General features: G+C 53.2%; 16 protein-coding genes across 16 annotated transcripts; 9 read left to right on the top strand and 7 right to left on the bottom strand.

Moving 5' to 3' along the window:
• Positions 1 to 738: 738 nt before the first annotated feature.
• Positions 739 to 2,152, top strand: QC763_0098810 (uncharacterized protein; the record flags this gene model as incomplete). The annotated part of the gene is made up of 2 exons (XM_062906375.1): positions 739 to 1,061; positions 1,121 to 2,152. Exons 1-2 carry the CDS (start codon positions 786 to 788, stop codon positions 2,150 to 2,152), a joined length of 1,308 nt encoding a protein of 435 aa, XP_062763430.1. The 5' UTR covers positions 739 to 785.
• Positions 1,073 to 1,553, bottom strand: QC763_0098820 (uncharacterized protein; the record flags this gene model as incomplete). The annotated part of the gene is made up of 2 exons (XM_062906376.1): positions 1,073 to 1,410; positions 1,529 to 1,553. 2 exons carry the CDS (start codon positions 1,551 to 1,553, stop codon positions 1,073 to 1,075), a joined length of 363 nt encoding a protein of 120 aa, XP_062763431.1.
• Positions 2,153 to 2,170: 18 nt separating the features above from the next.
• QC763_608580 (uncharacterized protein) lies at positions 2,171 to 3,613 on the bottom strand (the record flags this gene model as incomplete). The annotated part of the gene is made up of 1 exon (XM_062914685.1): positions 2,171 to 3,613. One exon carries the CDS (start codon positions 3,611 to 3,613, stop codon positions 2,171 to 2,173), a length of 1,443 nt encoding a protein of 480 aa, XP_062763429.1.
• Positions 3,614 to 4,272: 659 nt separating this feature from the next.
• Positions 4,273 to 5,166, top strand: QC763_608570 (uncharacterized protein; the record flags this gene model as incomplete). Its single annotated transcript, XM_062914684.1, has 1 exon — positions 4,273 to 5,166. The coding sequence occupies one exon, from the start codon at positions 4,273 to 4,275 to the stop codon at positions 5,164 to 5,166; it is 894 nt and encodes a 297-aa protein (XP_062763428.1).
• Positions 5,167 to 5,184: 18 nt separating this feature from the next.
• On the bottom strand, positions 5,185 to 7,445 carry QC763_608560 (uncharacterized protein). The gene is made up of 10 exons (XM_062914683.1): positions 6,787 to 7,445; positions 6,674 to 6,724; positions 6,505 to 6,621; positions 6,426 to 6,444; positions 6,233 to 6,355; positions 6,155 to 6,177; positions 6,059 to 6,096; positions 5,982 to 6,006; positions 5,391 to 5,923; positions 5,185 to 5,334 (listed from the first exon to the last, which is right to left on the bottom strand). The coding sequence occupies exons 1-10, from the start codon at positions 6,835 to 6,837 to the stop codon at positions 5,265 to 5,267; spliced, it is 1,050 nt and encodes a 349-aa protein (XP_062763427.1). The 5' UTR covers positions 6,838 to 7,445; the 3' UTR covers positions 5,185 to 5,264.
• On the top strand, positions 7,157 to 8,945 carry QC763_608550 (uncharacterized protein; the record flags this gene model as incomplete). The annotated part of the gene is made up of 3 exons (XM_062914682.1): positions 7,157 to 7,528; positions 7,599 to 8,773; positions 8,829 to 8,945. The coding sequence occupies exons 1-3, from the start codon at positions 7,309 to 7,311 to the stop codon at positions 8,943 to 8,945; spliced, it is 1,512 nt and encodes a 503-aa protein (XP_062763426.1). The 5' UTR covers positions 7,157 to 7,308.
• A 687-nt stretch (positions 8,946 to 9,632) lies between these two features.
• Positions 9,633 to 10,061, top strand: QC763_0098760 (uncharacterized protein; the record flags this gene model as incomplete). The annotated part of the gene is made up of 2 exons (XM_062906374.1): positions 9,633 to 9,717; positions 9,949 to 10,061. The coding sequence occupies 2 exons, from the start codon at positions 9,633 to 9,635 to the stop codon at positions 10,059 to 10,061; spliced, it is 198 nt and encodes a 65-aa protein (XP_062763425.1).
• Positions 10,062 to 10,098: 37 nt separating this feature from the next.
• Positions 10,099 to 12,588, top strand: QC763_608540 (uncharacterized protein; the record flags this gene model as incomplete). The annotated part of the gene is made up of 2 exons (XM_062914681.1): positions 10,099 to 10,862; positions 10,917 to 12,588. 2 exons carry the CDS (start codon positions 10,099 to 10,101, stop codon positions 12,586 to 12,588), a joined length of 2,436 nt encoding a protein of 811 aa, XP_062763424.1.
• A 294-nt stretch (positions 12,589 to 12,882) lies between these two features.
• QC763_608530 (uncharacterized protein) lies at positions 12,883 to 13,738 on the top strand (the record flags this gene model as incomplete). The annotated part of the gene is made up of 2 exons (XM_062914680.1): positions 12,883 to 13,003; positions 13,071 to 13,738. 2 exons carry the CDS (start codon positions 12,883 to 12,885, stop codon positions 13,736 to 13,738), a joined length of 789 nt encoding a protein of 262 aa, XP_062763423.1.
• A 1,743-nt stretch (positions 13,739 to 15,481) lies between these two features.
• QC763_608520 (uncharacterized protein) lies at positions 15,482 to 17,577 on the top strand (the record flags this gene model as incomplete). The annotated part of the gene is made up of 2 exons (XM_062914679.1): positions 15,482 to 15,763; positions 15,815 to 17,577. 2 exons carry the CDS (start codon positions 15,482 to 15,484, stop codon positions 17,429 to 17,431), a joined length of 1,899 nt encoding a protein of 632 aa, XP_062763422.1. The 3' UTR covers positions 17,432 to 17,577.
• QC763_0098710 (uncharacterized protein) lies at positions 17,514 to 21,063 on the bottom strand (the record flags this gene model as incomplete). Its single annotated transcript, XM_062906372.1, has 2 exons — positions 17,514 to 20,992; positions 21,044 to 21,063. The coding sequence occupies 2 exons, from the start codon at positions 21,061 to 21,063 to the stop codon at positions 20,578 to 20,580; spliced, it is 435 nt and encodes a 144-aa protein (XP_062763420.1). The 3' UTR covers positions 17,514 to 20,577.
• QC763_0098720 (uncharacterized protein) lies at positions 19,421 to 20,998 on the top strand (the record flags this gene model as incomplete). The annotated part of the gene is made up of 1 exon (XM_062906373.1): positions 19,421 to 20,998. The coding sequence occupies one exon, from the start codon at positions 19,421 to 19,423 to the stop codon at positions 20,996 to 20,998; it is 1,578 nt and encodes a 525-aa protein (XP_062763421.1).
• An 83-nt stretch (positions 21,064 to 21,146) lies between the features above and the next one.
• On the bottom strand, positions 21,147 to 22,034 carry QC763_608500 (uncharacterized protein; the record flags this gene model as incomplete). Its single annotated transcript, XM_062914678.1, has 3 exons — positions 21,147 to 21,280; positions 21,332 to 21,480; positions 21,544 to 22,034. The coding sequence occupies 3 exons, from the start codon at positions 22,032 to 22,034 to the stop codon at positions 21,147 to 21,149; spliced, it is 774 nt and encodes a 257-aa protein (XP_062763419.1).
• Positions 22,035 to 22,573: 539 nt separating this feature from the next.
• Positions 22,574 to 23,331, top strand: QC763_608490 (uncharacterized protein). The gene is made up of 2 exons (XM_062914677.1): positions 22,574 to 23,132; positions 23,185 to 23,331. The coding sequence occupies exons 1-2, from the start codon at positions 22,816 to 22,818 to the stop codon at positions 23,291 to 23,293; spliced, it is 426 nt and encodes a 141-aa protein (XP_062763418.1). The 5' UTR covers positions 22,574 to 22,815; the 3' UTR covers positions 23,294 to 23,331.
• Positions 23,332 to 23,384: 53 nt separating this feature from the next.
• Positions 23,385 to 24,781, bottom strand: ALG3 (dolichyl-P-Man:Man(5)GlcNAc(2)-PP-dolichol alpha-1,3-mannosyltransferase; the record flags this gene model as incomplete). Its single annotated transcript, XM_062914676.1, has 3 exons — positions 23,385 to 24,275; positions 24,329 to 24,573; positions 24,631 to 24,781. The coding sequence occupies 3 exons, from the start codon at positions 24,779 to 24,781 to the stop codon at positions 23,385 to 23,387; spliced, it is 1,287 nt and encodes a 428-aa protein (XP_062763417.1).
• A 236-nt stretch (positions 24,782 to 25,017) lies between these two features.
• Positions 25,018 to 26,453, bottom strand: DAO1 (D-amino acid oxidase; the record flags this gene model as incomplete). The annotated part of the gene is made up of 4 exons (XM_062914675.1): positions 26,305 to 26,453; positions 26,102 to 26,239; positions 25,949 to 26,046; positions 25,018 to 25,847 (listed from the first exon to the last, which is right to left on the bottom strand). Exons 1-4 carry the CDS (start codon positions 26,325 to 26,327, stop codon positions 25,018 to 25,020), a joined length of 1,089 nt encoding a protein of 362 aa, XP_062763416.1. The 5' UTR covers positions 26,328 to 26,453.
• Positions 26,454 to 26,796: the final 343 nt, after the last annotated feature.

The following is a 26,796-nucleotide window of genomic DNA, read 5'->3' as shown; positions in this document are numbered from 1 at the left end:
GTCAACGATGCCATCGCAAATCTCATGGTGGCACTTCCCGGCGTCCCACGAAACACATTGCAATTGGCCCTGTCAGGGCATAGCGGAGAGTACTTCCAGTCACTGTCAGAAGAGTCGAGAATTGCCGCAATCCAAGCCATCGTATTGGCTTTGCAAAAGGTGTTCATTCCTGTGTATGTAGGAGGCGCTGTTGGCTTGATTCTTTCAGTATGTTTCACTGTAAGTAACCATCCTTCCCTTAAGCCATACAAGACAAGTTGTTAACGATGGTGTGAAGAAACGGAAGATGTCGAAAGATGTGATTGCCATTGCTGCTTAGATGGTGGGGGACTGGCCTGGCTTGCTGGGGAGAAACCTCTCATCATTGGGTGGTAGGGAGACTAATCACTCCGAGCCTTACTGCGCCACTCAAGAAAAGCTGGCAGGTCCAAGTCCATTTAGACCAGGTGGTGGGCCATCAGCTTCGAGTGTCTCAGTGTTACCCACCTCTCTATCATATCTCAGCTTGCCACGAGAAACTATCCTATGAGAAGAAGCTTTTAGATTAAACCAAAGATCGTGTTACCCATCCTTGGGCATGTCCATGAATTAGACTCATGCAGTTCTGCGGCACGGGTGTTTAGCAGATGCGGCTGAGGTCTCCCATCATTGTCGTAGCAGTTGGGTAGTACATTGGCTGCGGAGATAAATAGGTGATACTTATTGCCCACCATCTTCGCGCGGTGTCGAGTGGTTATGATTCGGTAGTTTAGTTCAAAGCCTTCATTTCTGTTGACAGTTTGAACATGGTCATCATCATAACTCGTCCATCTCCCAGGGTTTCAACAGGTGGTGGTAGCTCAGGCAGCAGCACTGGCAGCACCGGGAGCACATCGGGCACAGCAGGCACGACTGTTGGCAAAACTTGGGGTGCTCCCGCCCCGGCACCAGCCCCAGCCCCGGCACCTGTCCCCGTATGGGGAACAACACCAGGAGTGATCGTAACAACTCCTCCTGACGTTGCCGCTGCCGGCGCAAAGTCAGCAGGCAAATATGTTCCTGGTGACCCAGCTACAGTGCCGGTATGACAGGATCAAACAGGATTTGAGCCACATTTGCTGATGGACCTTCTTGCTGATAGTACCTTGATCGTGGCAACTCCGGACAATATCCCGTCGTCATCGTCACACCCAGCGAGCTCAACACTGGAAACGATACCAAAGTTGCCCTCCCTCCTATACCTGTCGAGTGGATCATCGCGCCTCGAAACATCACCAGTCCCGACCAATGTCCAAACGCCGGAGCTACAATTGCAACCTTTGCTGCCACGGATGTTGTCCTGGCGGTCCTCCTGATCGTCACCGCGGCAAGGCCAATACTGTACAGAGCCTCGCGTCATCTGTTCGGCAAGCGAGGGGGCAAAAAAGTATACTGGACATGGTTGATGTGGCTTGTCCTGCAAGTGACAGGCAATGTCGGTGCGGCTCTTCTAGTCGTCAGAACTGAGGGATACGAACATCTGGAATTTTTAAAGGTCTTTGCTCTTTACCTGTCCAGGCCCAGACTAAAGGCATGGTGGCTCGCTATCCTGCGGACATCGTTTTCCGTGGGGGGCCGGAGGTTCCCTGACGGCAACACAAGACTTGAGCAAGAACAAGAGCAAGAGAATGAGAAGATATCCCTTGAGTGGGAAAAAGACGGCCGCAAAGAGAAAGAGCACATTTATGTTGACGCATACGTTTCGGCTGCCCTGGTCGAATTTATTTTCCAGATCTCCGCTGCGGTGTTCATCGGTGTGACCTGGGAGAGGTTTCCAAACGAAGTCATCAAGCAGTACATGCAACCACCGCTGAGATTCATGTTTGCGGCGCCTGGCATTATGTTGGTCGCCATTTCAGTGGGAGTTCCAATATGGCGTATCACAGGTGAAACTTGGGGTTGGAAGGAGACTGTGGACAAAGACCCGGAAACAAAAAAGGTGATACGGCGCCGATCACCGCCATCGATGGGCGGCATCCGGTTTTGGTGGGTGATATGGGGGTCTCTCATTTATATTCCCGTTTACTCCGCCGCATGGGTCTACTGGACACACTTTCTTACTCTTCCTGGCGCATTGTGGTGTCCGCCCAGGCTGGTCAGTCAGTCGGCGATTTGGATCCTGACGTCTATTTAGGGGATGCCTTGAGCACTCCTAAACACGCCTCACTTGAGCCTTCACTTTATTGTCATCATTCCACCAAGTCAAATGTTCTGCAACACCGTCGACGCCCACCTCCCACGTCCCATCTTCCACCAACGTGGTCCAGTGCCGCAAGATTAGTGCCAGACGGGTCCCTCGTACTGGTCCCCATGGTGGCGGCCTGTCAAAAGACGTGATCCCTCGAGGAACATCAGCTGATCCGCTCACCAGCTCAGCTGCCTCGGCGTATCGATGATCCCATCCATTGAGATAAACACCCGTCCGACGGTGAACCATCTCAGAAAGTGCAGCCTTGTAATACCCGGGGCTCCACTGATGAAAGGGCGATCCAACCTGGTAAGCAGACGGGAAAACCAAAGTCGGCCAGTTTTTGTATTCAGCACCATTCCTGTTCAACCTCCGCTCAGAATTCTCCGGTTCGGACCCATAAACCTCGAGCCAACTCTCCGGCGAGAACACCGTGATTCCCGGACCAATAAACTTGAACTTTGGCCTCTTGGACCTGCTCAGAAACTCCTTGGCGAACCGACTGACCTTGTACCGTTCAATATCCTCATCCTCCAATCTTAGCGGCTCATCCCACTCCCCTCCCGTCCCACCCTTGTCCTCGATCGCCTTCAGCAAGCCCTCCCAAGCCTGAACTGTCTCGTCTAACCCGATTTCTGTCCAGCCTCTCTGCTCAACCTTCATCTGCTCCTCGTCAAAGTAGTACTCCCCCCTCTCCCACTTTTCCCGGTCTTTCTCCAAAACACCATGGAGGGGGATCCAGCTTGGACCGGGGTACTCCGGCAGGCCGTCCATCCCGTGGCGCCATGTCGCCTCGAGGGTGTCGGCATCGAGCACCAGTCCCTCGTCGTAGGGTGGCTCGCCGGTGAAGTCCGTGTTCCCGGGGAGGAACAAGAGGAGACACCGGCCTTGTTGTTCGAGCGCCTCTTCAAAGTCGATCTGGAAGAGAGAGTGGTACGCCTCTGAGGGGACGAGCAAGTCGGGTTCTGGTTGGATGAAGAACGGGGAGAGGATTGCGTCCCGTTGGAATGGGGAGCTTGTCTGCAGCTGGGAGAGCAGGATGTGAAATGGGTGGGAGTGAGGGTCTTCCATGTTGGAGAAGAAGGCTGGGTGGAGGGTACTGAAGCGGGGGAAGAGGGTTGTTTCGAGGGCGGTTGTTGTTGGAGGGTGGGTTTGGGAGTGGAATTCAGATGGGATAGCGGCGATGTATCTGGAGAGTAGGAGGTTATAAAGCTCAGCGCAGTGGGATGGGTCGCTGACTATGGGGCGGGGGTTCCATTTTTCAATGGCTTCTTCTTCAGAAGAGGAGTGTTGCAGAGAATGCGGGTCAAATTCGGAACTCATTCTGATGTGAAGGTGTAGAAAGATCGTAGGTAGGAAAAAGATATAAATGGCAATGGTTGCATGCCATTGGGTTGCTCGCGCCATTGATCAAGATATTTGTAGTGACAGTAGGGCGGCGCTGTTGCTCAGTGAGAAGTGAAAAGTCCAGTCAGGGGTTGGAAATTGCAATTAGTGGGTGTCTTGGCATTGGGTGTTTAGAGCCCTGGCCACGATGTGAGCTGTGATATCAAATGGACGACCTTTATGCACGTGTATCTGGAAGGACTTTAGGAATGTCTACCTAGACAACTCCAAAATGGCCAAAATACCTGTTGAAATAAGTTATACCAAACCAGTCCGATCAAAATTACCTTGCATCTCATGAAACCTGGATCAGTCTACGCAAATAAAAGTTGCTCCTACCTAGAGAGTCACTTGTACTTTAGGTAATCCGCAAGTCCATGAATCACACGCAAAATGATGATCCCAGAATGTACCTAGAAGTCTATCGTTAACTTGTTTATTACCTTGGCCATTCTTATCAGACAGTTCCATCATCTCCTAGTGCCATGCATGGCAGCTTCTAGTTCCGATGGCACCTCCACAACTGCTCATTCAAGTGCCAATTTGGGTTATGGCCCAGACCAAGCGAAGTGTTTGGTGAGAAGAAAACTAAGTTTAAACTAGGTACTTACTGCCTCTTTAAACCTATAAAACAGCCATCCTCTTCACCCGCCTCTCCTTCACCACCACCATCAACAACAATGGACGACTCAAACATCCCTCCCAATCAACCAGCAATCACGCTCCCACCCCTCCCATCAACACAACCACATCATCCCACCCCTCGAATCCACCCCTCCTCCCTCATCCACCCCTCCTCCCTCCCCCTCATCCACCCAACCGCCACCGTCGGAGCCTTCTGCCTCATCGGCCCCAACGTCACCATCTCCGCCCGCACCACCCTCCTCTCCCACGTCTCCATCCCCTCCAACACCACCCTCGGCACCGACTGCACCATCCACCCCTTCTCCGTCCTAGGCGGCCCCTCCCAAGCCCTAGCCGACAAATCCCAACCTCCCAACACCGGCAAGCTCACCATCGGAAACTCGTGCACCATCCGCGAGGGCGTAACCTGCAACGTCGGCTTTTCGGCCAAAGGAACAGTGATAGGAAACGGGTGTCTACTCATGGCCAACAGCCACGTTGCTCACGACTGTGTCTTGGGGGATGAGGTCATCCTCGTGAACGGGGTCCTCCTGGCTGGGCATGTAACGGTGGGGAGGGGAGCGATTTTTGCGGGCATGGGAGGGACCGTTCAGTTTGTGAGGGTTGGGGAGTACGCCTATGTTGGGGGGGCGACGGTGGTGAGCAGGGATGTTTTGCCGTATAGTATGGTCAAGGGGTATAGAGGGAGGACGGTGGGGGTTAACGCTGTGGGGCTGAAGAGGAGGGGGTGGACGGGGGAGAGGATTCAGTGGGTGGAGAGGGCTGTGAGGGCTGTGTCGAGGGGGGATCAGGAAGAGCTGAGTGAACTGGTGAAAAGAGTAGGAAGCACAGGAAAGGATGATCTAATGAGGGTGGTAGATTTTGCGAGGGAGTCGGAAATAGGGATGTGTTCATTGCATGAGAAGGTAAGCGGGGGAGCAAAGCTGTGATGTAAGAGGGAGTGCTTGGTCTGCAAATGGCAACAACACATTCTTATTTTCATATCCCGCAGCTATCCTTTGTACTTCCCTCGATCAACCTGCGGACCCTAAGCGGCAGTCTTGTCGACACTCGACTTCTGTTTCGAAGAGAACGGTTTGCGGCCATAAACAACATATCTGCAGGATTGGGGTCAGCATCGCCCGCCATATTGTACCATCCAAAGATCACTCACATGGGCCAGTAAGCATGCACCCTCGGATCTCTCAACACCTTCCTCGCGTCAGCAGCTAGCAACAGCACCTCTTCTTGACTCCAGCCCATTGCCCTCGTAAGAGGCGCCAAGATGGCCGCCTCCATGACCTGGTCCATATCATAAAGTGCCCACTGGCCCAGCCTCTTGTACTTGGGGTCACGGGGCCAGCCATTGATTGGCCACTTGTAGATGTACTCGACGACCTCTTCAAACCCGGCTTCCTCCATCATAGACTTCCAGTTTTGTGCAGCTGAGAAAGGTCGATGCATAGCTTCCATGGCCTTCATGAGCCATGACATCCATATCCATAGGCCAGAGTCCTCAGTGAAGGTGCCGTCATCACAGCCAATTGGCAGAGCCATGTCCTGTGCTTCAAAGTAACCGCCGGGTTCCAGCTGGTCGTAGACCTTTTTGACTATGGAGGCATTGTCGGCGAAGCTGCCTGTCATGAAGCGGCTGATAATGAAGTCGAACTTCTTGGACCATGTCCATTCCTTTTCGAGATCGTCAATCTGGAAATGTCAGCTTCATTCCATACATGCTATTGCATGGTCGTCTTATGAGATGTACCTCAAAGGAACAATTCGGCGGTATGCTAGATCTAGGGTAAGCGGTGCTGTCAAAGGCCTTGGCAGATGTATACGCACAAGTCCGGTTGAACTGGGCTTAGGTCTACACCGATGACCTTTAGGATGGTCAGCAATCGGGTTGAAAGAAATAGAAAACAAACGAGGCTAACGCACTTCTGCCTCGGGGTGCTGATCCGCTATTCCATCCCAATCAGTTAGCTTTCTGCGTGGAAACGAAGCCAGAAGCCTTACCGTAATCGATACACCAGATGCCACTTCCGGTGCCGAGATCAAGCACTCGTTTGGCGCCGTCTTTCTTTGGGCAAAGGCATATCTGGTCGTCAAAAGTCAATCTGAAAAGGTGGTGTTGCAAGTCTGTTTAGAAGTTGCCAAGTCAGCTAAACGTAGCCGACGGGCATTTGCCCCCAGCTGCATGTGGACCTACCCAGCCGTTCAACTTCGGACTATAAGTGAATATATGATTTAGCACGATGTAATGGCGGGACGGCGCGCACATGGCTTACTGCATCATTCGGCATGAAATATTTCCCAGCGCTCATAGAATGGTAGGTCCGTCCGTTCTCTTCGTAGAACTCAAAAATGCTAGATCGTAGAGAGGTGAGACTACTACGTCTTGACGCCTACAGTCGGTCAGGATCGGAGAGTCTTAAGACACGAAGAAGTGAAACATACATCGTCTACACCTGAGTCGTAACCCTCTTCATCATGAGCATCTGACGGTCCCTAATGTCAAAGATTAGGTGGCAAATCCCCCGGACTGCGGGGAAAAGGTGAATTGGGCATACAAGCTCGACTTCGTGCTGATGACGGACATCCTCTGGCGGTGTTTGAGGCATGATCTTGTTGTGTTTCTGATCCGGCCTCGACTTGGGTTTGATGGTCCGCAAGAGTTCGAAAGAGCGGAGTCGTGGTGGTCGCTCGGCCAGAACAAGGAAAACGGCGAGCGGCTAGATAGGGGATGCTGAGCTGAGGTAGCCACATCCCAGACAATGAACGGAACATGCCCCCGGTTGCCGGTGTGGCTTGACACATATGCGGGTCCCCCGCTTCCCTATCACACGCTCAGAACGCCAACAAACCAACAAGGACCATCGGTAATTGGTCCCAGGTGGTCCAGCACACTTCTGCTGTTGCAGTAGTGCACATACACCCTAGCTGCTGCAAAGCCAACAAGCATCCCCAAGCCCTGGACCACAGCACACCTCAAAAACAGGCCGTGGTTATCGTGGAAATGAAATGCCCACCATGTGACACGACGGAACCCAGCTTGTGTTTCCCATAACTGCTGTTTTCCACACGGTACAGAAATGCGAGATTCTGCCATGTCATGGCTACCTTCCTCGACCGTGGCCCTCATCGGGACGGCCCTCTTACTTTGCTTTGTCATCGCCACTCGGGTCCAGTCCTTTGTTAAAACACGGCATATCCCTGGGCCATTCTGGGCTGGATGGACCGACCTGTGGATGATACGCGCCCAGCTCAGCGGTCGATTTTGCTTCCTCCTTCAGGATGCAAACACAAGATATGGTATTCCACCCCGTGCTGACCTACCTGTCCTTGCTGCATATCCATCCACTGACTGACATTAATTTCACAGGTCCAATCGCAAAGATCGCACCCAATTGGGTCGTCTGCGGCGACGCCGAAGAGCTGAGACGTATTTGGGGAGTCCGTTCAGCGTGGAAGCGACCATTTTGGTACCGCGCTTTTCGTTTTGACCCCTACAAGGACAATGCTTTCTCAACCACGGATGACCAGGTTCACGAAAAGCTGAGGGCAAAGCTCATGCCAGGCTACGGCGGCAAAGATGTCGACAACCTCCATGAGCTCATCGACAGACAAGTCGCTGGTCTTGTGTCATTACTAGAGACCAAGTATCTGTCAAGCAAGACCGAATTCAAGCCCGTCGACCTGGCGCGCAAAGTACAGTATTTCACCTTGGACGTCATCTCTGCATTGGCGTTTGGCAAGGAACTGGGCTACCTCGCCGCCGATCAGGATCTGTTCAGCTACATTCAGACCACTGAGAGCACGCTTCCCATCATGCTCACGATAGGGTTTATGCCCTGGCTCCTGAAGCTGATTCAGTCACCTCGCCTCAAGTTTCTGATGCCCGACATCGACAGGGTAGTTGGCATCGGAACTGTTGTCAAGACGGCCCAGCAAGCGGTTGCCGAACGCTACGGGGACAAACCCTTGATCAAGCGCGATATGCTCGGCTCCTTCGTCGCCAATGGCCTCACCAGGGAAGAAGCGGAAGGCGAGACCGTGGTACAGATCATTGCCGGCTCCGACACGTCAGCTACAGCCATTCGCTCCACATTGCTCTTCATCATCACCAACCCGCTCGTCTACCGCCGTCTACAGGCCGAAATTGACACTGGCATCCGCGAAGGTCGCATCTCCTCACCCATCACAGACACCGAGGCCAGGAATTTGCCATACCTTCAGGCCGTCATTCGGGAGGGCCTCCGAATGTGGCCGCCAGCGACCGCTGCCCTCCCCAAGGTCTCTGATAGGGACCAGGTTGTCTGTGGAGTTCACATCCCCGCCGGAACCATCATTGCGTGGGCCCCTTTCAGCTTCTTGAGAAGTAAAAAGATCTTTGGGGAGGATGCGGATGTCTTTAGGCCTGAGCGATGGCTGGATATTGAGCCAGAAAAGTATCGGACCATGGACCAGACTGTCATGATGGAGTTTGCATCAGGCAGTCGATGGGAGTGTTTAGGGAAGACAGTGGCACAGATTGAGCTCAATAAAGCTTATGTTGAGGTGAGCAGTTGACCCTGCAAAATCCATATGCTGTTACTAACACCCAACTATGCAGCTTCTTCGCCGGTTCGATGTTACTCTGGTTGATCCTACAAATCCTTGGACCTCCTTCAACGCGGCCGTGTTCATCCAGAGTGACATGAATGTTGTAGTCACCAGGAGGGAGTTGTGAGACTTGGGCACAGCGGTAAACGCACGATCAAGCACAGCTCGCGAAGTCTGTGGAGGAGGTCGTGTTTTGATAGTTACGATTGGAAAGTCGACGGATGAAACGCTTAAACTTACCTGCCAATGCAGCAATGTCTAGGCGTTTTGAAAAGAGCATATCTTGACCATAATGCAAACGAGGCGCTGCCAGAGTTGTGCGGCTTATGCCGGCAATCATTGGCCAGGGTCCTTCCCAAGCAAGCCACATCGGCTGGAGCGAGGAAGGAAGCGCGTGAGGCAGAAATTCATTTGTGTCGTGTTCGCTCTTTCCTTTTATTGTTCAGTCTTCGTTTGCTTTCGTCATCTCAAATCCAAATTCCGATCTTGACAGTAGTCAACCATACGACTACATGCGGCTCATTAACACCAAAACGTTGCAACCCACGGACATCTAAGACCGAACCCCCAATCAATTCGATATACCATTCTTTCACACTGTTGGACAGATAGCGAGGAAGCAAAGTTCCGAGGGATTACCGACCCAGCCAACCTCCGCCAGACAACGCGCTCTGCCAAAATTCGCACATGTCAGCTAGCAAAGGAGCGCGTTCGACAATTCCACCAATTGGCTCCCATGGTCCGTGGATTGGGCAAAGCTCTTTGCCACATCTCCAGAAACCACACATCAGCTGTAAGTTCATCGTTGAGAAGCATGTCGACTCCCATCTCCTTCAAGGTCTTCAACAAGCCAGCAACAAAACGTGGCATGTTGCAAACAAAGGTCACACCCATTGAGAGTAAGGAATCTGAAGCTCGGCTTGTCAGCTAGGTAGGTACCATATCACTGAGTTTCTATTCCCAAGCAACCCAAAGAAGCTGACCGATGCATTGAACTTGTTCCCAACTGTAAGTCAACCCGCCCCTTCATGATCAGTTGGGTCAAGTTGTTGGTGTTTGTCAACCTGGGTCTGGCCAATGACAGCACCAGCATTGGAGTGGCTGACGTTACACCGATCCTCCTAGCTCAGATCCCCGAATCAAGGCAGCCCTTCGTCCACCTACCGCACCTCACATTCCCAATATCATCCCCCTTCCGCCAATCTATCCACGCCAGCACTTGGACACTTCTAATCTGTATTGAGCAACCCGGCCCGCATCGCATATTTTTTGACTTTTGAATGGCCGCTCAGCGACCTGAATATGACTATCGAGAGCTGAGCGGGGATCGTTTAAACGAGTCCGGATCGATCTCCAACCTCCCAGCTGCTACCCCACTTGAGTGGGAGTCCCTCTCACAACATCAACGAAATGTTCCACAGCATTCACCAACCGCCCCTTGGGGACATGGGAGGGATGGGGTAGAAATGGGGGATTTGGGCACCCAGCGGCCTGCCAGAGAAGATCCATTCAGCGACCACAACCCTTTATCCAGGCCGTATCGCAGCGGAGGGTACCACATGCTCGACGAAGTACAAGAACCAGCCAAGCAGGGTTTCCTCAAGTCAGTCATCAGTCCAACACCAGCAACTCAACATCATGACGGGTCTTCTCCGCCTGATCGTGGTCATCCCGGGCCTGCCGGGCCGTCATTCTTCGGTCGGATAAGACGCTCCAAGTGGGCGATGTACATCTGCCTCATCTTTGGTGTTGCTTGTGCAGCTGGACATCATGTGTTTTACAGCACGCTCAATGGCAAGCCCGCAACGGATCAGCTTGTGATGCAGCGGTATGGAACGTTGTTGGCGTTTGGCGCAAAGGCGGGGCTTGGTGCTGCGGTTATTGAGGCTTCTCATCAGCGGGTGTGGGTAACGGCACGGAAGAGGGTGATGACTGTTGGGGCGTTGGATTCGTTGTTTTCCATGACTGAGAGCTTGGCTTCTTTTGGGGCTTGGGAGGTGCTCAAAGGGGCTAAGATAGCGGCTCTGTTGGCTCTTTTTGTTTGGTGCGTGGCTCTTCTTTCGAACTTATATGCAGTACTGGAGACTAACATATGTAGGATTGCACCGATCGTCGTCATTCTGACTGCCAACACTCTTCAGGTTGAGCTCAGCCGGATTGTTACTGAGGATAGGTGCGCCGGGGTCAGGACGCTCAACTTCAGCTTTGAAGAAATAGACGAATGGAGAGATCCAACCAAGATAGGCAAATATTTCGAGGTTCCGGCCTCCATCTGGAACACAACGAAAAAGGCCACCGATGACGACGACAGCGATGAGTGGTTTGACTATTACACCGCACCAGGCCTGGCGTTGGCTCAGACACTTACCATTGGTGCCTTTATGGGAGAGACAGTGATGCGGAAGAACGCACAGGCGGAGACTTGTGGCAGCGGCTGGAACTGCACTTTTGAGATCAAGTTCACCGCCCCTGCCTACAAGTGTACCGAGCTCGCAAGCGGTGTCGGCTCCAAGGCATCAAATCTGACGCAACAATCCGGCAGCATCGCTCCACCGTTCAGCACCGATCTTCTCCTCCCCAAAGGCATCTATAGCTATTACGCCTTCACCACAGGCGGCGATTACTTCAACATGCAAATGGAAGACGTCGAACCGGGCGGAATTCCCAAGACCGACCGCCCCTATCCCAAGAACCTCGGGGCCTTTCGCACCGATCCCATCGTGTGGATAGGATATTCCACCCGCACAAACCCGGGGGAACCTCTCCCTGAAAAGTCCTCCTCTCCCGGTTGGGAGCAAGCCTTCACCCCCAAACTCTTCGCCTGCGAGAACTACGAATCATCCTACATCGTCCAGTTCAACTACACCGAAAACCTCCACTCCACCAACGTCCTCGACGTGGAGTACCTCCGTCCCGTCATCAACACGACCTACCTCCCTGACATCGAGTTAGAAGATGGCACGGCAGACAGCGTCGCCGCCACACCGCAGTCAAACTACGTATTCCCCCAGAACAAGAGTTTGTACCGCCGCACCGCAGCGTACTACTCCCTCTCCCTCATCGCCCGCTCCTTCCTCAACGGGACAGTAGCAGCCAACCAGAAAAACGCCAACGGAGTCCCAATGGCCAACACGAATGTTATTCAGACAAAAGTATTGGACGTTGCGAATAATTACTTCCCTGTGGGGGACCTAATGAAGACAGTGCAGAGGTTTTACTCTGAGAACATCATCCTTAGCATGCTCTCCAACCCGCAGTTTACCAGTGTGGTTTGGGCTGCCAAGCCAGATGAGCAAAGCGGGATTGACCCTGATGTGCAGAGGGAGGATGTGGAGGGCTTGAAGTATCCTTGTCAGAGGTCGAGGGTTGGGAATGTGTACACGTACCATGTGAGGGATTTGTGGATTGTGTATAGTATTTCTATTGGGCTGGCGGTGATGGGGGTTGTTATTGGGGTGCTGTCTGTGAGGGAGAATGGGGGTTTGATGAGGAATGTGAAGTTTAGTAGCTTTGTTGCTGCGACTAGGGGGGAGGGGTTGAGGAGGGTTGAGTGGGGTGGGGCCGATGGGGGACGGGTGAGTGAGGGTGTGAAGGGGATGAGAATGAGGTATGGGATGGTTGAGGTTGAGGGGCAAGGCGGGAAGGAGTTGAAGTTTGGGTTTGGGTTTGAAGAGGATGTTACGAGCTTGGAGAGGAACGGGGGCGGGACTGCGGTGAAGAGGTTGACGATGTTGGGGGCGAGTTCGAGAAGCTTGGCGAGGTCGGCGTAAAACAATCGACTTTACAGTTTCATGCATGTTGTGCTTACGGTACGTGCCTTCTTTTGCCGTCACATCCGACGGCACGCACCAGCCTCGAGAAGGACTTGATGTACTACGCTTGGCCATGCGCCCCGAAATAACTTTCCCGAAACTTGAAGATTTCTGTTCCCGCCGCACAATGCACGGATCCTGCTCATACCCCGAGCTCGTCTTCTCTTTCAAATCTCGGCTCTTTCCCCTCTCTTCCTCACTACAAAGCCCTGGTGGACCGTCCCTGATGACACATCATCTCATCTTCCAAGAATGGGAAGAACGACGCTGAGAAAACTACTTCTAGCCTCTGCTTGGTTGCGCCTCTTCTATCTTACTTTTGCAGAAGATGTCCCGCCGACCAGTGACTTCCTAAGACGTAATCATGCAGCGGGTAAGGCAAACCTACCTACCGAAAGAACCAGGAGATGGGACTACTAACGTACGTGTTATCTTTGAAGCCATCGTCCTGGGCGACTATCTTTATATCGACGGGGGAGAGGTGTCTCATCTCGACAACGGGAAGAACTCCACCGACAAGCGCGCATCCCACGCCCTCAACCATACCCTCTCTCTTCCCCTGAATATATCCTGGAACAACCAAACAGTGGCCTTCAATAAGATTCCCAAACCTCCATCGGTACCTTCCCTCAACTGTCAAGCAGCCTGGCGTGATCCTTCCGGGACGGCGTTCTACATCTGGGGTGGTATAACATCGTACCGCACTCAGCCGCCACCTTCTGAGCTGTGGAAATTCACAGCGGATGGTTACGGCGGTGGCTCTTGGAATAAACACGAAAATATCTCTTCTGTTTCTCTGGGCAAACATGTTCGTACATCACGTGGAGCATGGACCCAAAGCAGAGATGTGGGATACTGGCTTGGAGGATATGGCACAGCTAATACCGACACGAGCATCCTCCCACCGCAAAGTTCAGATGGTGATAAGAACATATTTCTCGCTGTTCCGGGAATTACTTCGCTCAAGATGGCCAGTGGAGAGCTTACAAACTCCTCGTCGGTTGGCATGGGGCCTTTTGGGACACTCTGGGGCGGCAGTGCTCACCACGTACCGTTCGGGGGTGGTGGTGAACAATCGGACGGCTTGTGGGTTTGCTGGGAGGTGTAACAGCGCCTGTGCTGTCGTATTTGGAGTCCCCAGACCACAGGCCTGTCGAATTTACCAATATCACCGTCTATGATCCGCTTCATAAGAAATGGTATTCTCAACAGACAACGGGGGCAATACCTACGCCGAGGTACCAAATTTGCGTGGTTGGTGTGAAGGGGGACAATGGGACGTACGAGATGTGAGTTGGCTTTTTCTCGATATGGCTGGGAATTCTGCAATTGCTGACAGGGTCTGATCTTAAAGCTTCATATATGGAGGCATTTCCTGGTCGTCCGCCAAGACGCCCAAGACTGTGGGTGAAGTGTATGTTCTTTCTCTTCCCGGATTTGTTTTCTTCAAAGCACCTGTCGAACAAACGCCGGGAACAAAGCGGGACGATCACACCTTTGTGGTGGCTGGGAAACGACAAATGATCACAATAGGGGGTTATGACGAATCACTGCGTAGCCCGGACAGGTATTGGCGCGATCCGGACCCCTGGTCCAACGGCCTTGGTGTGTTCGACTTGACAGAAAATAGATGGAGCAATGAGTATAATGCAGCTGCTGAAGAGTACAAGTCGCCGGCGGTAGTTAAAACGTGGTATTCAGAAGGTGGCCTGGAATCGGTGGCCTGGTCAGACAACACATTAAAGCGGATGTTCTTGGAACCCCAAAGTACTACCATACCGCCAGATCAAGAAAGCTCAACTCCCTCCGATCCTAGTACCGGCACGTCGCCTTCACCATCACTTGAAATTGTGGTAGGTGCTGTTTTGGGTGGTGTAGGTGGTGGCACATTACTTGCTGCGGCCGCCTTTCTCTTCTATCGTCATCACCGGAAAGAGAAAGCCAAAACAACCGCGCTTGAGCTCACCAACAGAGACAACTCGGACAAGGCTTTACACAAACAGATGGTCGAAAGCCCCGTTCAAGAGCTGCCATCTTGCTCAAGCGCCGCTGAGCTTCCAACCGACCACAATCATTGCGAGTTGGGTGCAGCTCATGGGCATACTGAGTTGCCTTGTGGTGACACGCAATGCGAGAGCCAGCAACCGCGTGAACAGTCGGCAAGATAAGAGCATGGGGGACCTTTTCCTCCGCACTAGCAGCCATACGCGATAGTCTTAGCGTACCTAATAATGTCGTTCAATTGCGATGGCTTGTTCTTTTATGTCTCCTACCTAGCTAGATGCTAGCGGCAATTATGTCTTCCTCAATTCATCCTTTTTTTCCTGCCATGCATGTGGTCTAGATCCTTGATTGACTACCACTGGGCCACTTAGTTTGAGGAATCAAGGCTGTTCCTGGTGACGTTGCAGGGGGGCTGCATAGTCAGATGGTCTAGACGCTTTTGCTGCAGCCATTCAGCTCTCGATGTGCAGGACACTATTACCACCACCAGCTACTTTGAGACTCAAATGTCAAGCTGAAACCCTGATACAACGCAGCCACAACATCCAAACGTCTTGGTTCGTTGACAGACCAGAATCATCAAGTCACCTGCAGTCCGTCTCGCAGATGTTGACTTCGTTAATAACCCCATTTCGACTGTGGCTTGACAGGTTGAAGCTGGTGTTCACGCCTTTCACATAGATACTCAGAGTTTTGAGCATGGTTCTCCATGCGAAGAACAGGTATTTGAAGACCGTGATGGCCAGGATTTTACTTCTCTATTATCCATCTTTCTAAACGGCTTTGAAAGCTTCTTCTACACGAAACTCTATCTTCTACAGGTACTCAGTCTTTGACTCTCACGACAATGTCTGATCAACCTCCCCATGACATCAGCGAACACATCAGCAAAGATGCCGCCTCCTGGTCCACGGCTCCCCTGCTGAACTTCTTGCTGCACTACACCCGCGAGACAGCAGAGCAGGGCCGTTATTCTGATCGCATCAGCGGGCTCAAGGCCATCGATGTGCTCAACAAGGGGTACACGGAAGAGGATCCCTTGCCTGACGAGAGCGAGGAACTTCGGCAGTCCCTTCTGCAGCTTATCCACGACGGTCCCGGGAAGGAAAAGGTTCCCAAAGGCACATCTGTAAGCTTGTTTCTCATTGATATGGACACCACATGCTAACTCTGAACCAAGGTTACGATCGTCGGTGCTGGTGTGTCCGGTCTCTGTGCTGGCTATGAGCTGAAGAAGGCTGGCTTTGATGTCACGATCCTTGAGGCATCCTCTCGTGTGGGAGGACGCGTTGTCACGTTCCGCGACCCAATTTTTGCCCCTGGACTGCACGCGGAGGGAGGTGCTATGCGCATCCCTGGCAATCACTTCCTCCTGCGAACCTACATTGACAACTTCAAGATTGGTGAGCTGTTCAACTTCGAAATGCAGAACAAGTTCATCTACTTGTCTGAGTACAGGGGTGGGACCACGTTGACCTACGACGACTTCAACGACAAACTAAAGAGACAAGAGCCTGAGCTGCTCAAGCTCTTTCCATCGCTGAAGAAGTGCGAGCGAGGCCATACGATTGACAAGCTCTGGGAAGTGGCGGTGGCACCTGTTGTTGAAGACTTTCGCAAGGCTTACAAAAACGCCGAAGGCGATAAGCCTTTCAAGATCAAGACGGCTTACCAGGCCATCACCAACCTCTACGACAAGTACACTCTGCGATCGTACTTGCAGGAAAGGGCTAACTGGAGTCCCGACGCCATCAAGCTATACGACCTAAGCAATGCCCACGTAGTCTTCGAGAACGGCTTCATCGAATCTTTCAAAGACGCGTTCCTGTCCAGCAACTCCCAAGGCGCGCAAGTCGGCATGCAGCAGCTCCAAGGCGGGATGGATCTCGTCCCCAAGGCGTTCATCTCCCCTGATCGCGGCGAGAACTCCCTCATCGACAACATCATCTTCGGTGCCCGCGTCACTCACATCACCGATCCCAAGCCCTCCCCCGACCCCAAAATCCCCACGGCGCCCCAGATCAAAATCACATACGAAACAACCGGCTCAAAGAAGCTCACGGTGGAGTCAGACTACCTCATCCTCGCCATCCCCAACACCGCCCTCCGCGCCATCACCAAATCCCGCCCCTTCGCCACAGCCCAAGAGCAAGCCATCCGCGACGTCCGCTACGTCGAGGTGACGAAAGTCTTACTTCAGTACAAGACCCGCTGGTGGGAACAAATCTTCACCAACCACAACCTCGGCACCGACGGCGGGCTAGTCTCCGACCTCCCCATCCGGTACACCGTCTTCCCCGTCTCAAAAGACAACGACCAGTTCAAGCACTCCCGCCGCGGCGCCATCATGGCAGCCTACACCTTTGAGCAGGACGCCACCATCCTCGGGGCCATGTCCCCCGAGAGACAAATCCGCATCGCTGCCGAAAACCTCCATACCATATTTCCCGAGGCCAAGTCGCTCGAGCTGCTCGAGGCGGGGACGTCGCAGGTTTTCCCGTCCGACGAGCTCGCGGGGGGGAGTGCGTTTTGCTATTTTGGACCGGGGCAGAAGAAGCAGTATCTGGAGGCGATGTGCGAGAGTGATTGGAAGTGGCCGGAGAGTTCGAGGTTGGGGAAGCCGAGGGTGTTCTTTGCGGGTGAGCAGGCTAGTTACACGCACGGGTGGATTCAGGGGGCGATGGAGGCGGGGTTGAGGTGTGTGCAGCAGGTTTATGCTATTGCTACTGATTTGGTGATTACTGTTAGGGATGGGAAGGAGAAGCAGGAGGGAGAGGAGGGAGTTGTGGCCGAATGAGCGGGTGGTCACGCCGAGAGGGGAGAGGGCTTTTTACCTATCTGTAGTTTGACGACGGCTCCCAAGAGCCTCAAGGAGTTCCGATACTCATTTTGACAAAAGGAAATTTGAAAGAGTCGTGACCTGGAAAAATATGCTATGCTGGTGACTCGAGCATGTTTGAAAAGTTTAGATTACATGACGTGAAAGCTGCCTTACCAGCTGTCAAACGGCTACATGCGGAGCAAACATCGAGACTCACACCACCACACAGTGTTGATATACATCTTTCCAGCAAACAAAATGACAAGTACAGACTCCCACTTTGGCTGACGACTTGTCAGAGTTCCCTCTTTTGCTCTTTGCAGCCATACCCACCCACCCTCTCTCACCAGCTTGTCCTCCTGCAAGATCTCTCACTCTCCCTCAGGATAACTTTTTCGAAAGTTCTCACCCCAGCATCTCTCTCAGAGAACCTACGTCATCATCAAACCTACCACAATGTCCTACTATTGCCTCTCCCCCCTCTCCGAACCCTCCCCCTTCGACTACCACCGCTTCCCCCACAACAGGGAACTCCGCCGCCTCGCCGACTTCAAGTCCGACAACAACCTCCAAATAACCCACCGCTTCGTCTGGCTCTGGGTCCACAGCCGTCTCCCGGAAGCCATCAAGTCCGCAGTCCTTCGAAGCGGACTTTCCTGTTTTGGACTGCGGCCGGCGATTATACCGGACATGTCGGGAGACATCACGGTTATCGCCTGTGATGACAACTGGGTTACGGAAGAGCAACTCGAGGGGCTGGAGGTCGATGTGGAGGGGGTGTTGGAGAGTTTTGGGGTTTTTGGGCGACAATTAAGGGTTGTTGTTGTTTGAGGGGAGCGATAGTTGGTGGTGGTGGTGGTGGTGGTGATGGATAGATAATTGTTTACATTGGGAAAGACTTGGGGTGATATGGATAGACAAAAGTTGTTCTCTGGGCGCATCATGGAGTTTGAACGAGCAATTACCATGTGGCTCCCTCAGCCAAGCACTTTGACACATTATTGACCGGGGCTAAGAGAGTCTGGAGGTCTTGGGACTGGTCCACAAGTTGAGGTTAGCGAGGGGGCAAAATGACCTAGACTTTGAACCCGTGTCTCAAACATTGAAGTCTGATAGGGCTGAAGAAGGATTTGTTGGTTGACTTGTGGTTGCAAGAATTAGTGATGTTCTATGCCGTGAACCGTGTGACAGGGGTTAAATGGGGGTCAGGTTCGTCCCTGTCGGCTACCGCCAACCCCAACCCTGACGCCAAAAAAACATTGGCATTCGTAAGCTTCAACTGAACAGGAAGCCCCGCAGCCTTCCAGAGCGGCTCCTGGTGAAACCTTGACACCGCGACAGGGCGTCTGGCAGATCTCGGCCTTTCCCTTCAACTCTCCACCAGTGGGCGGAGCGACGCCCGCTTCATTCGGCCCGTATGCCACGTCCAGGATGGAGCTCCACCGCAAGTGTTCCCTGTCGTCGATTGGGCGGCGCAACTGTCTTCGCTGTCGTTCGTCGAGCCACTGACAGAAAGTGGGTGGGTGGGGGTCAATTGCAGGCTTGTAACTTTTTCCCTGACGCGCGGAGTTTCCCTTTCGGTGCGACCCTGGACCACTGTCTCGATACTCGCGCCCCAATTCTCGTCCTTCGTTTGCAAAGCGATGAGGAGTGCTGCCAGTGAATGCGTGTGTGAGTGGGCCACACGGCAGATACGATGGTATCCGTAGCAGAGTACAAAAGCCGGCAGCATCCCTCAATCCTACCCACTTACCATTGTTAGAATGCTTCTCGTGTCTGGATGGGATCCATCGGTGCAACCTTGAATATACCATCCGGGCCGTTGATGTTGGGAGTTAACTTCAGCCTCATCAAAGTTAATGTGTTAGTCGGTCCGTATCTGTGCCACGTTCAAAGAAAAGCCTCTTGACCGCATGCTCGCCCTCAACACCATCACCTCTGCGCAGAGGTAGCACGTTTGACATCATGGCCGACAACGCAACAGCCGCAGCCATGGCCAACACCGGCCAGCAGCCGCCGGGCCCTCTGGCTCCTGCTGCCCTCGACGACATCACCCCAGCGCCAACCCCCGATGCTTCCCAAATCTCCACAGCCAACCTCACCTCCCCAAACAACGACGACCTCGAGAAACAAACCCCCATCATCACCACCACCCCCACCAACCCAACGCCCCTGATCAACCCAGACGTAAACCACTACCGCATAGCCGCCCTCTCCCTCGCCTCCCTAACCGCAGGCCTAACCGACGCCTCCGTCGGCCCCCTGATCGAACCAATGAAGCACTTCCACTCCCTCCCCGACGACAAACTCATCTCCCTCCTCTGGGTCGCCCAAGCAGTAGGCTTCATCCTCGGCGCAGCCCTCATCTCCCCCCTCCGCTCCCTCAAACCCTTCCTCAACCACGACAACATCACCCTCCTATCGGCCAACATCCTAGTCTTCCTCTCCTACCTCCCCTTCTCCTGCTCAGCTCCCCTCCCCGCAATAGTAATAACCTTCCTCCCTCTCGGTTTCGGAAACAGCTTCAACCTCGCCATCGGCAACGTCTACTGCGGCTCACTTCGAAGGAAAGCAGCCTTTTACCTCGGGGTAATGCACGCCTGCTACGGCCTAGGCGCCACAATCGGACCGCTCATCGCCACGAGAATGATTGTGCAGACGGGGTTGGAATACGGCCAATTTTACAGCATTCCGCTGTGTCTGAGTCTCATCAACTCGATGTTGTTGTTTTGGGCGTTTAAGGAGCACCCCGTTGTTGCGCCTCCCGCGGCGGGCACAATGGAGGAAGGCAATGCCGTGCCAGTGGTGACGGAAGCGATGAGACCGAACCCAGGAGAATGGCTCAGGTCCCACCTCCCAGCTGACACCAAGCTCGTTGTTTTCGCCGCCTTGTTTATCTTCTGCTACCAGGGCGCCGAGGTCTCAAACGCAGGTTGGATAACTGAGTATCTCCACCACCGCCACCCCGCCTCGCAGGAAAAGATGGACACATACGGGTACACCATGACCGGATTCTGGGGCGGCGTGACGCTGGGACGGGTGGTGTTGACACCGCTGGGGGAGTTCTGGCCCGGGGGAAACAAGGTGTTTGTGTACTTTCTGATCCTGCTCTGCACAGGCTTTCAGCTGTTGATATGGTTGTTAAAGGGCGGCATTGTTGCAAGCGGTTTGTCGGTAGCATTTGTTGGGTTCTTCATCGGCCCCGGATATCCCTGCGCGATGAGGGTTGTGATGAAAATGCTCGACGAGAATGAGATACGGAGGCCACCGTTTGGTAGGGTGGATAAGGAAGCCAAAGCGGCCGCGATGGGCGTCATTTCTGCCTTTGGCATGACCGGCGGGGCGGTCGTGCCTTTTGTCATCGGAAACCTGAACAGCCCTGTTGGGAGATGGGTGCTGCATCCGATTGTGCTGGGCTTGTACGCGCTGATGCTCCTTCTGTGGTTCTTCCTGCCAGTAGCAAGATGGAAAAAGTCGGCCTGGAAGCAGCGACCAATACACCGCTTTGTTGATGCCGTCTTGACATTCTGGCAGTCGCTGTAATAGACTAGAAATGATAATTAAATATGATAATAGTTCGTCACATACCTCGAAAAAGTTTGTCTCATGGGCGCATGGTCATGATGTGGATGAAAGTTGAATTCTAAAACGTCTATTCGTCTATTGGATTGGCATAAGAACAGTTGCCGGTCTATTTTCTGCCCGTTGCAGCCTCCTTGACGGTGGTCTTGCCAGCCACAATGTCCTTGACAGTGGCCAGGATTTCGGTGAAATCCTGGAAGGTTGTGAAGGGGACGTTCTCCCTCTCACAATACGATACGAGATCTGAGGCCTGGTCAGCATGAGCAGCAAGACACAAAACGAAACCAAACGTACCTCTCCCAGACTTGGCAAACAGAAGATCCGTCTCCTTGGCTGCGGAGAGATCCGACACGCCGTCGCCAGCATAAAAGAGCACCGGCCTCTCTTCAGCAGGGAGCCTGGCATAGGGCCGAATTTCGAGGGACTTGTCATGTCCGAACCCACTAGACTGGCGTCAGCACCATATCTCCGAGCTCCACCGTCGACCCCCACGCGATGGAACATACCTATCATCGTGGTAAACGATGTGCCAGCCGCCGGCCTCGTTGACGCTCTTTCCTGGCCGGGGGGCAACATCATTGCTGACGATTTGCAAAGTCTCGGCTTCCTCCTTCCCCAGCATGTGGGCCAGCAACGCTCTGATAACGGGCTCCATACCGCCGCTCAGGATCACGATGGGCACATTGTTCTCCTTGGCCCACTCGAAGAACTGCTTGAATCCTGGGTCCAGGGTGATGTTCTTGAGGAGGAGCTCTATGCACTCGTTGAATGGTGTCTTGATGCTGTCCAGCATGTCGGCAAAAGAGTCCCTGAAATCCCGGCGGCCAAAGAGAACATCCTCGTTGCCCTTCTTGCGGAGCTCAGCACCAAAGCCAAGGTTATCCGTCATCCAGTCATTGCTGTCTTGCTGGGTGATAGTACCGTCAAAGTCGGTAAAGAAAATGAACTTGGGTTTTGTCTTGAGCGCCGGGAGCGCAATATCGAGAGTAGAACCCATGGCTGTGGTCAGAAGCGGACTGGGTGAGGTTGAAAGAATAAGGAGTATCTATCCTTCCAGCTCAATAAGTAGGTACAAAGAGGGGGCGTTGCTTGTTACTAAGAGCAAAGCTGGCTGCAGTGAAGATCCCCGCGCTGAGCTGTCCAAGTCGTCTCAAAACGAAGGGCAAAAGACCTTGATTGGGCAGCAGTCGGCACTGAAGAAGTATCGGTGTATGCGCTGGGGCTCTTGGCCGAACTTTGCGTGCTTTTCCAGAAGACAACGGCGTTTGGAGGCAGTTGCCGCAGGTCTTTGACCCCACTACAAATCTTGATCCGAAGCAGTGGGTGGTCCCTGGATCTTGGATCTGCGCTGTCGGCACAGTGCGTTCCGTTGAGTGTCACTTTGTCAGCGGGGATCCGGGCGGCATTACCCCTGACCCGATACCGGACTCGGCCCGGAGGCGGTAGACCTTGAGTGGCTTTGGAGGGGGCCGAAGCTTTGGCCTACGGCAAGTTCAAAGATGGCACCTTTGGATTAGGTGGCGTAGGTATACTGAACAGTTTGATCGGAATGAATTAAGTTAGTTCCCAGGTCAATTTGGTTCCAAGTTAGCTTCTTGACAGGCAGGGCCCTGCGTTTCAACAGTAAACCAAGCCCCACCACACCCAAAAATTCCACTGCGGGGCACTGATTTTCCACTGAGCTGCAGACCGGAAAAGGTCGTCATCGCAATCAGCATTTGCATCCCAGGTCGCGACACATAGAGGATCCCAAACCCGAGCAAAAGCACCTTCAAACCATGGCCAAGTCAAAGCGCAACATTCTCGCGGCCGCGCAGGAGACCCTTACTCCTCCTGAAGAGTTGACCGAATCCCAATCCATCGCCCGCGTACTCCAAGTCGAGGGCAACAATCTTTACATCTGCGAGTTGCCCAACACCAAGACCATCGTCGTCGAACTCCAGTCGCGCTTTCGCGGTACCATTTTCATCAAGAGAGGTGGATATGTCCTGGTAGACTTAGCTTCGGCCGCCGAAAGGCCTGCTGCCAGCAGAGTGGTTGGCGAAATCATCAACATCGTGCGCGATGAAAAGGCGTGGAGGAAGCAAGCCTATTGGTGCCGTCCTTTGGTCCCAAGGCTGGCTGGGTATTAGGCTGACATATTGCAGGCCCAAGAAATTCGAGAAAAAGACCTACGACGACGACTCGGACAGCGAAGAAGAGTCCAACGTGGGAAAGATGCCGCCAAGCGATTCGGAGGACGAAGACGAGCGCTGATCGAGCTGGGCGTGGAGCCGGGGTCTCCGTCCACTCCCGGCATACATGAAGCCATGCCGGCGGAGTCATGAACGGGTTCGCCAGCCCTCAATCACTTCGTCTTCTGAGCGTTATCGACCAATAGTACAGAGCGCTTTGTTCCCAGCCATACCGACGCAACGGTTGTTGCCATCACACCAATGACGACCCCCGAGCTGAACGGCGTGCTGGGATAGACATTCCAAGCCCATTCCTGGGCAGCCCACAGCATGTATTGGAGAACGGGGTGGATGCGGCTTTTGTACAGGAGATAAGGGGTCGACCAGGCAAGATATGCGTAAAACTGGTAGTGAAGGGAGCGAGCGAAAAGCAGACCGATGACGTTGGCTGAGAGTATGGTTGTCATAACGTACTCTGGCGTGATGGCTTCGGCGATGGCTTCTTGTTCCTGCGGTAGGAAAGGGGATTTAACCTGGAGAACTGAGGTGATAATATGAGAGAGCGATCTTCCGGTCCCTTTGAGCCATCGACTTGTGAGGAAGCTAAGCAGGGCGAGAACATGGAGCGCGAGAAGGACCAGGGCGAACTCCTTGCTCAGAAAAGCTTGTTCTCCCATGAAACGCCAGTTTACCGTCCACTTGAAGAAAAACTGCCGAGAAAGCTCGAAGGCCCGCCCAAGGTAGCCCCACGGGTTGTTGGCAAGGAATGGAACTCCAATTAACACTTGTACCAATGCAATGATGGCCGCAGATTGCAGGGCTGAGTTGAGTCCGGTCCCTAAGAGTAGGATGATACCCACCGCGGGGAGCACCAACAGTAGGGACATTTTGATGCCCAACCCCCATGTGTAGAATAGGACACCAGCTCGCCACGAGTGATTCTGGAAGGCAAGAATGGTGAGGAACAGAAAAAGGACGGCGAAACAGTCGTTGAAACAACGGAGAACAAAGATACTATGCAGGCGCCTGGAGAGGATGAGGAGGGGAAGGACGTAGGGAGGCACCTATTACGACATGTCAGCCTGATCTCGTACTGGATGATATACCTCTTGCTCACCCTGGCATTGCGGTAACACCTCATTACAACACCCAAAGTGACGACATAGAGAACTGCAAACAGCTTTTGCGCCAGCAAGATGTTCTTCCCCTCGTCGGTAAGGTAATACAATCCTGTATAGGTGTAGACATGGGCGGCAGGATAAACCAGAGGGCCGGTGCCTCCTCGGATTTTGGTATAATCGCGTTCGCCGGATACAAATTGAGACACTTGCTCCATGTATGCTTTCCAATCGATTTCGGTGTCTTGGTAGAGAGAGTGTTAGTTGGGACATATGGCTGATCGGCGCAACAAGAGCTTACAGGGTATCAGTCGAATGACCAAGGCGCACAGGACAGCATCCGCCAGGAAGAGCGCGGGCGCAATGGCGTGAGAGAGCATATGACGACCATTCAAAATATCTCCCACCAGCCCAAGGGCCTGCTGGTGCAATGGTGGTTTTCGGCCCGTCATGTTGGCGTTGCTACTGAAGCTTCAGGTTGGTCGTCGCGAGAGGACGCGTTGCTGGAGCTCTCAGCTTGGAGCTCGGGTACCTGGTGGCTAGTTACAGTGGACAACTGGCTGTCAACTGGTGCCACTCCCACCAGCCAATTTGATCGCAACTCTTCATTTGGCAAAACAAAACACGATCTTGCAGCTGCTCTGTTTGTCGTTGTCATTATCATTATTCAATGTTCATTGCAACGCCATCACAGCTTTGACTGCCGCTTCTCCTGCTTCACAATCTCATCAACCAGCTCCACCACCTTCTCAGCACACCCATAACTGCCCTGGTATCCCCAACCAGCATGGCCATAATTGTGAACAACCCAGGTCCCATCAATCTTCTCCTTCTCAATCCTGACACCACCCTCTCTTGCTGGCCGTAGCCCAACACCATGCCGGATAATGCTCAGCGCCTCAATCCCCTTCCCGTCCGTCAACTCCGGATGCGCCTCCACAGCGCGCTTCATAATGCGCACAGCAATGTTGGGATCTGGGTTCGGGTCCCAGTTGTGCCTCATATAGGTCCCTCCCAAAATCGTTCCTCCACCCAACGCACGCTGCATCACATACATAATCTCATCATCGGCATCATCACACCCGCTGCTCGTCGGCATGAACCCCTTGGCCTCATTCCTAACAACAACAATTTGCCCTCGTGCCGGGTAGACAGTCTTGTCCATCACACCCCCCAGCTTGCAGGCCAAAACACCAGTAGCATTAACCACAATATCAGCCTTCTTCCCAGTATGGCTGAGGTTGTGAGCCTGGGAGATATGCTTCACAATCCCTCTTTTGAACTGCACCCCATACTTGGCGCATTGGCCCACGAGCCACGGGAGGTAGATCGCAGTGTTGATACAGACAGACATGAACTCACAACCAGAGTGCATGCCCTTGGGGAGTTCATTAGCGGGTATCTCGCGGAAGTTGTCCATAACCTCCTTGTACCAGGGGTCAAATTGGAAGAGGCCGTCGGCCAAGGCAGCTTTCAGGCCGGTGGCAACATCCTTCTCGCGGCGGAGAACACGGGCAGCTTTTCCCCTTCAGTTAGAATCACCACTTTGTATATATGCAAGGTAGGCTCAAAAAAAAAAAAAAAAAAAAAAAAAAAAAAAAAAAAAAAAAAAAACTCACTCTGAACATGCAACCCAGCCTCGGGCACCTCCTTCGCCAACCTCCTCAACACAGGCCAAGTCCGTCTCTCCCATCGGCTGTCCTTGTCGAGTGCCATTCTACAACACTTATCAGCAAATAGTGCCATGATCAAAAGGTTTGAGCAGCACTCACGGCAGGACGTTCGCCCCTGCCCAGGGAGAAGTATACTCAATGTCATAATCCCCAGGCATATGCTTCGCAACAACCGTAATCTCATGCCCGCCCTGCTTCGCCAACTCCAATGCGCAGGTAAGGCCGCTCACACCGGCGCTGTTTGGGTCCCATTATCAGTTCCGGCACCGGCGATGTGGGGCTCTTTGATCACGGAGACTCACCCGAGGACGACAATGGTTGGCATTTTGGCTGTGGAATAATAAATCGAGGTGTTCAAGACGGGCTATTGAAAAGGGCAAGTATAGATAACAATACAACCAAAAATCCCTCCAGAAGCAGAGGTTTTGTACAGCCAAAGAGAACTTTGGTATCAAGCAGTTGTCCACAAAATCGGTCCAGAATCCAGCCTAGGCGCCTGCCTTCCCGGGCTTTAGCGCTATCAGCCCGGGGTCCACTTTTCAAATCTCCGCCAACCGCCGTTTATTCCCGCTATCCCGTCCCGTGTCATGGGCTTTTTCCATGGCTCAGGCTCCGCTCGGCCGTTGGCTGACGTCCAAAGCTGCTGCGTACCAAAATCCGCCGCGCCGGCCAGCCCGTTCAGGAAGCCTGACCGCCGTGATTACGCTGCAAATGAGGCACAAGAACGATATTCCTTCTCAGACAACTTTCCATGCATTGGCTTTCTTACCCAACATGCGCACTTGACGCGTTGA

Source organism: Podospora pseudopauciseta, chromosome 6 (genome assembly GCF_035222475.1).
Source record: "Podospora pseudopauciseta strain CBS 411.78 chromosome 6, whole genome shotgun sequence".
In the NCBI taxonomy this organism is placed as follows: domain Eukaryota; kingdom Fungi; phylum Ascomycota; class Sordariomycetes; order Sordariales; family Podosporaceae; genus Podospora; species Podospora pseudopauciseta.
The sequence above is the reverse complement of the archived record's forward strand: the minus strand, read 5'-3'. Positions and strand labels throughout refer to the sequence as shown.

What these genes read in the sequence shown, in the direction of transcription:
- QC763_608560 (XM_062914683.1), bottom strand. Translation starts at nt 6,837, where the DNA reads ATGCCTCAAACACCGCCAGAGGATGTCCGTCATCAGCACGAAGTCGAG. An exon ending in CATCTGGTGTATCGATTACG is followed by an intron (nt 6,178 to 6,232) that starts GTAAGGCTTCTG and finishes GGGATGGAATAG; the next exon opens with CGGATCAGCACCCCGAGGCA. An exon ending in AGCCCAGTTCAACCGGACTT is followed by an intron (nt 6,007 to 6,058) that starts GTGCGTATACAT and finishes CCCTAGATCTAG; the next exon opens with CATACCGCCGAATTGTTCCT.
- QC763_608490 (XM_062914677.1), top strand. Translation starts at nt 22,816, where the DNA reads ATGGCCAAGTCAAAGCGCAACATTCTCGCGGCCGCGCAGGAGACCCTT. An exon ending in TGGAGGAAGCAAGCCTATTG is followed by an intron (nt 23,133 to 23,184) that starts GTGCCGTCCTTT and finishes GACATATTGCAG; the next exon opens with GCCCAAGAAATTCGAGAAAA.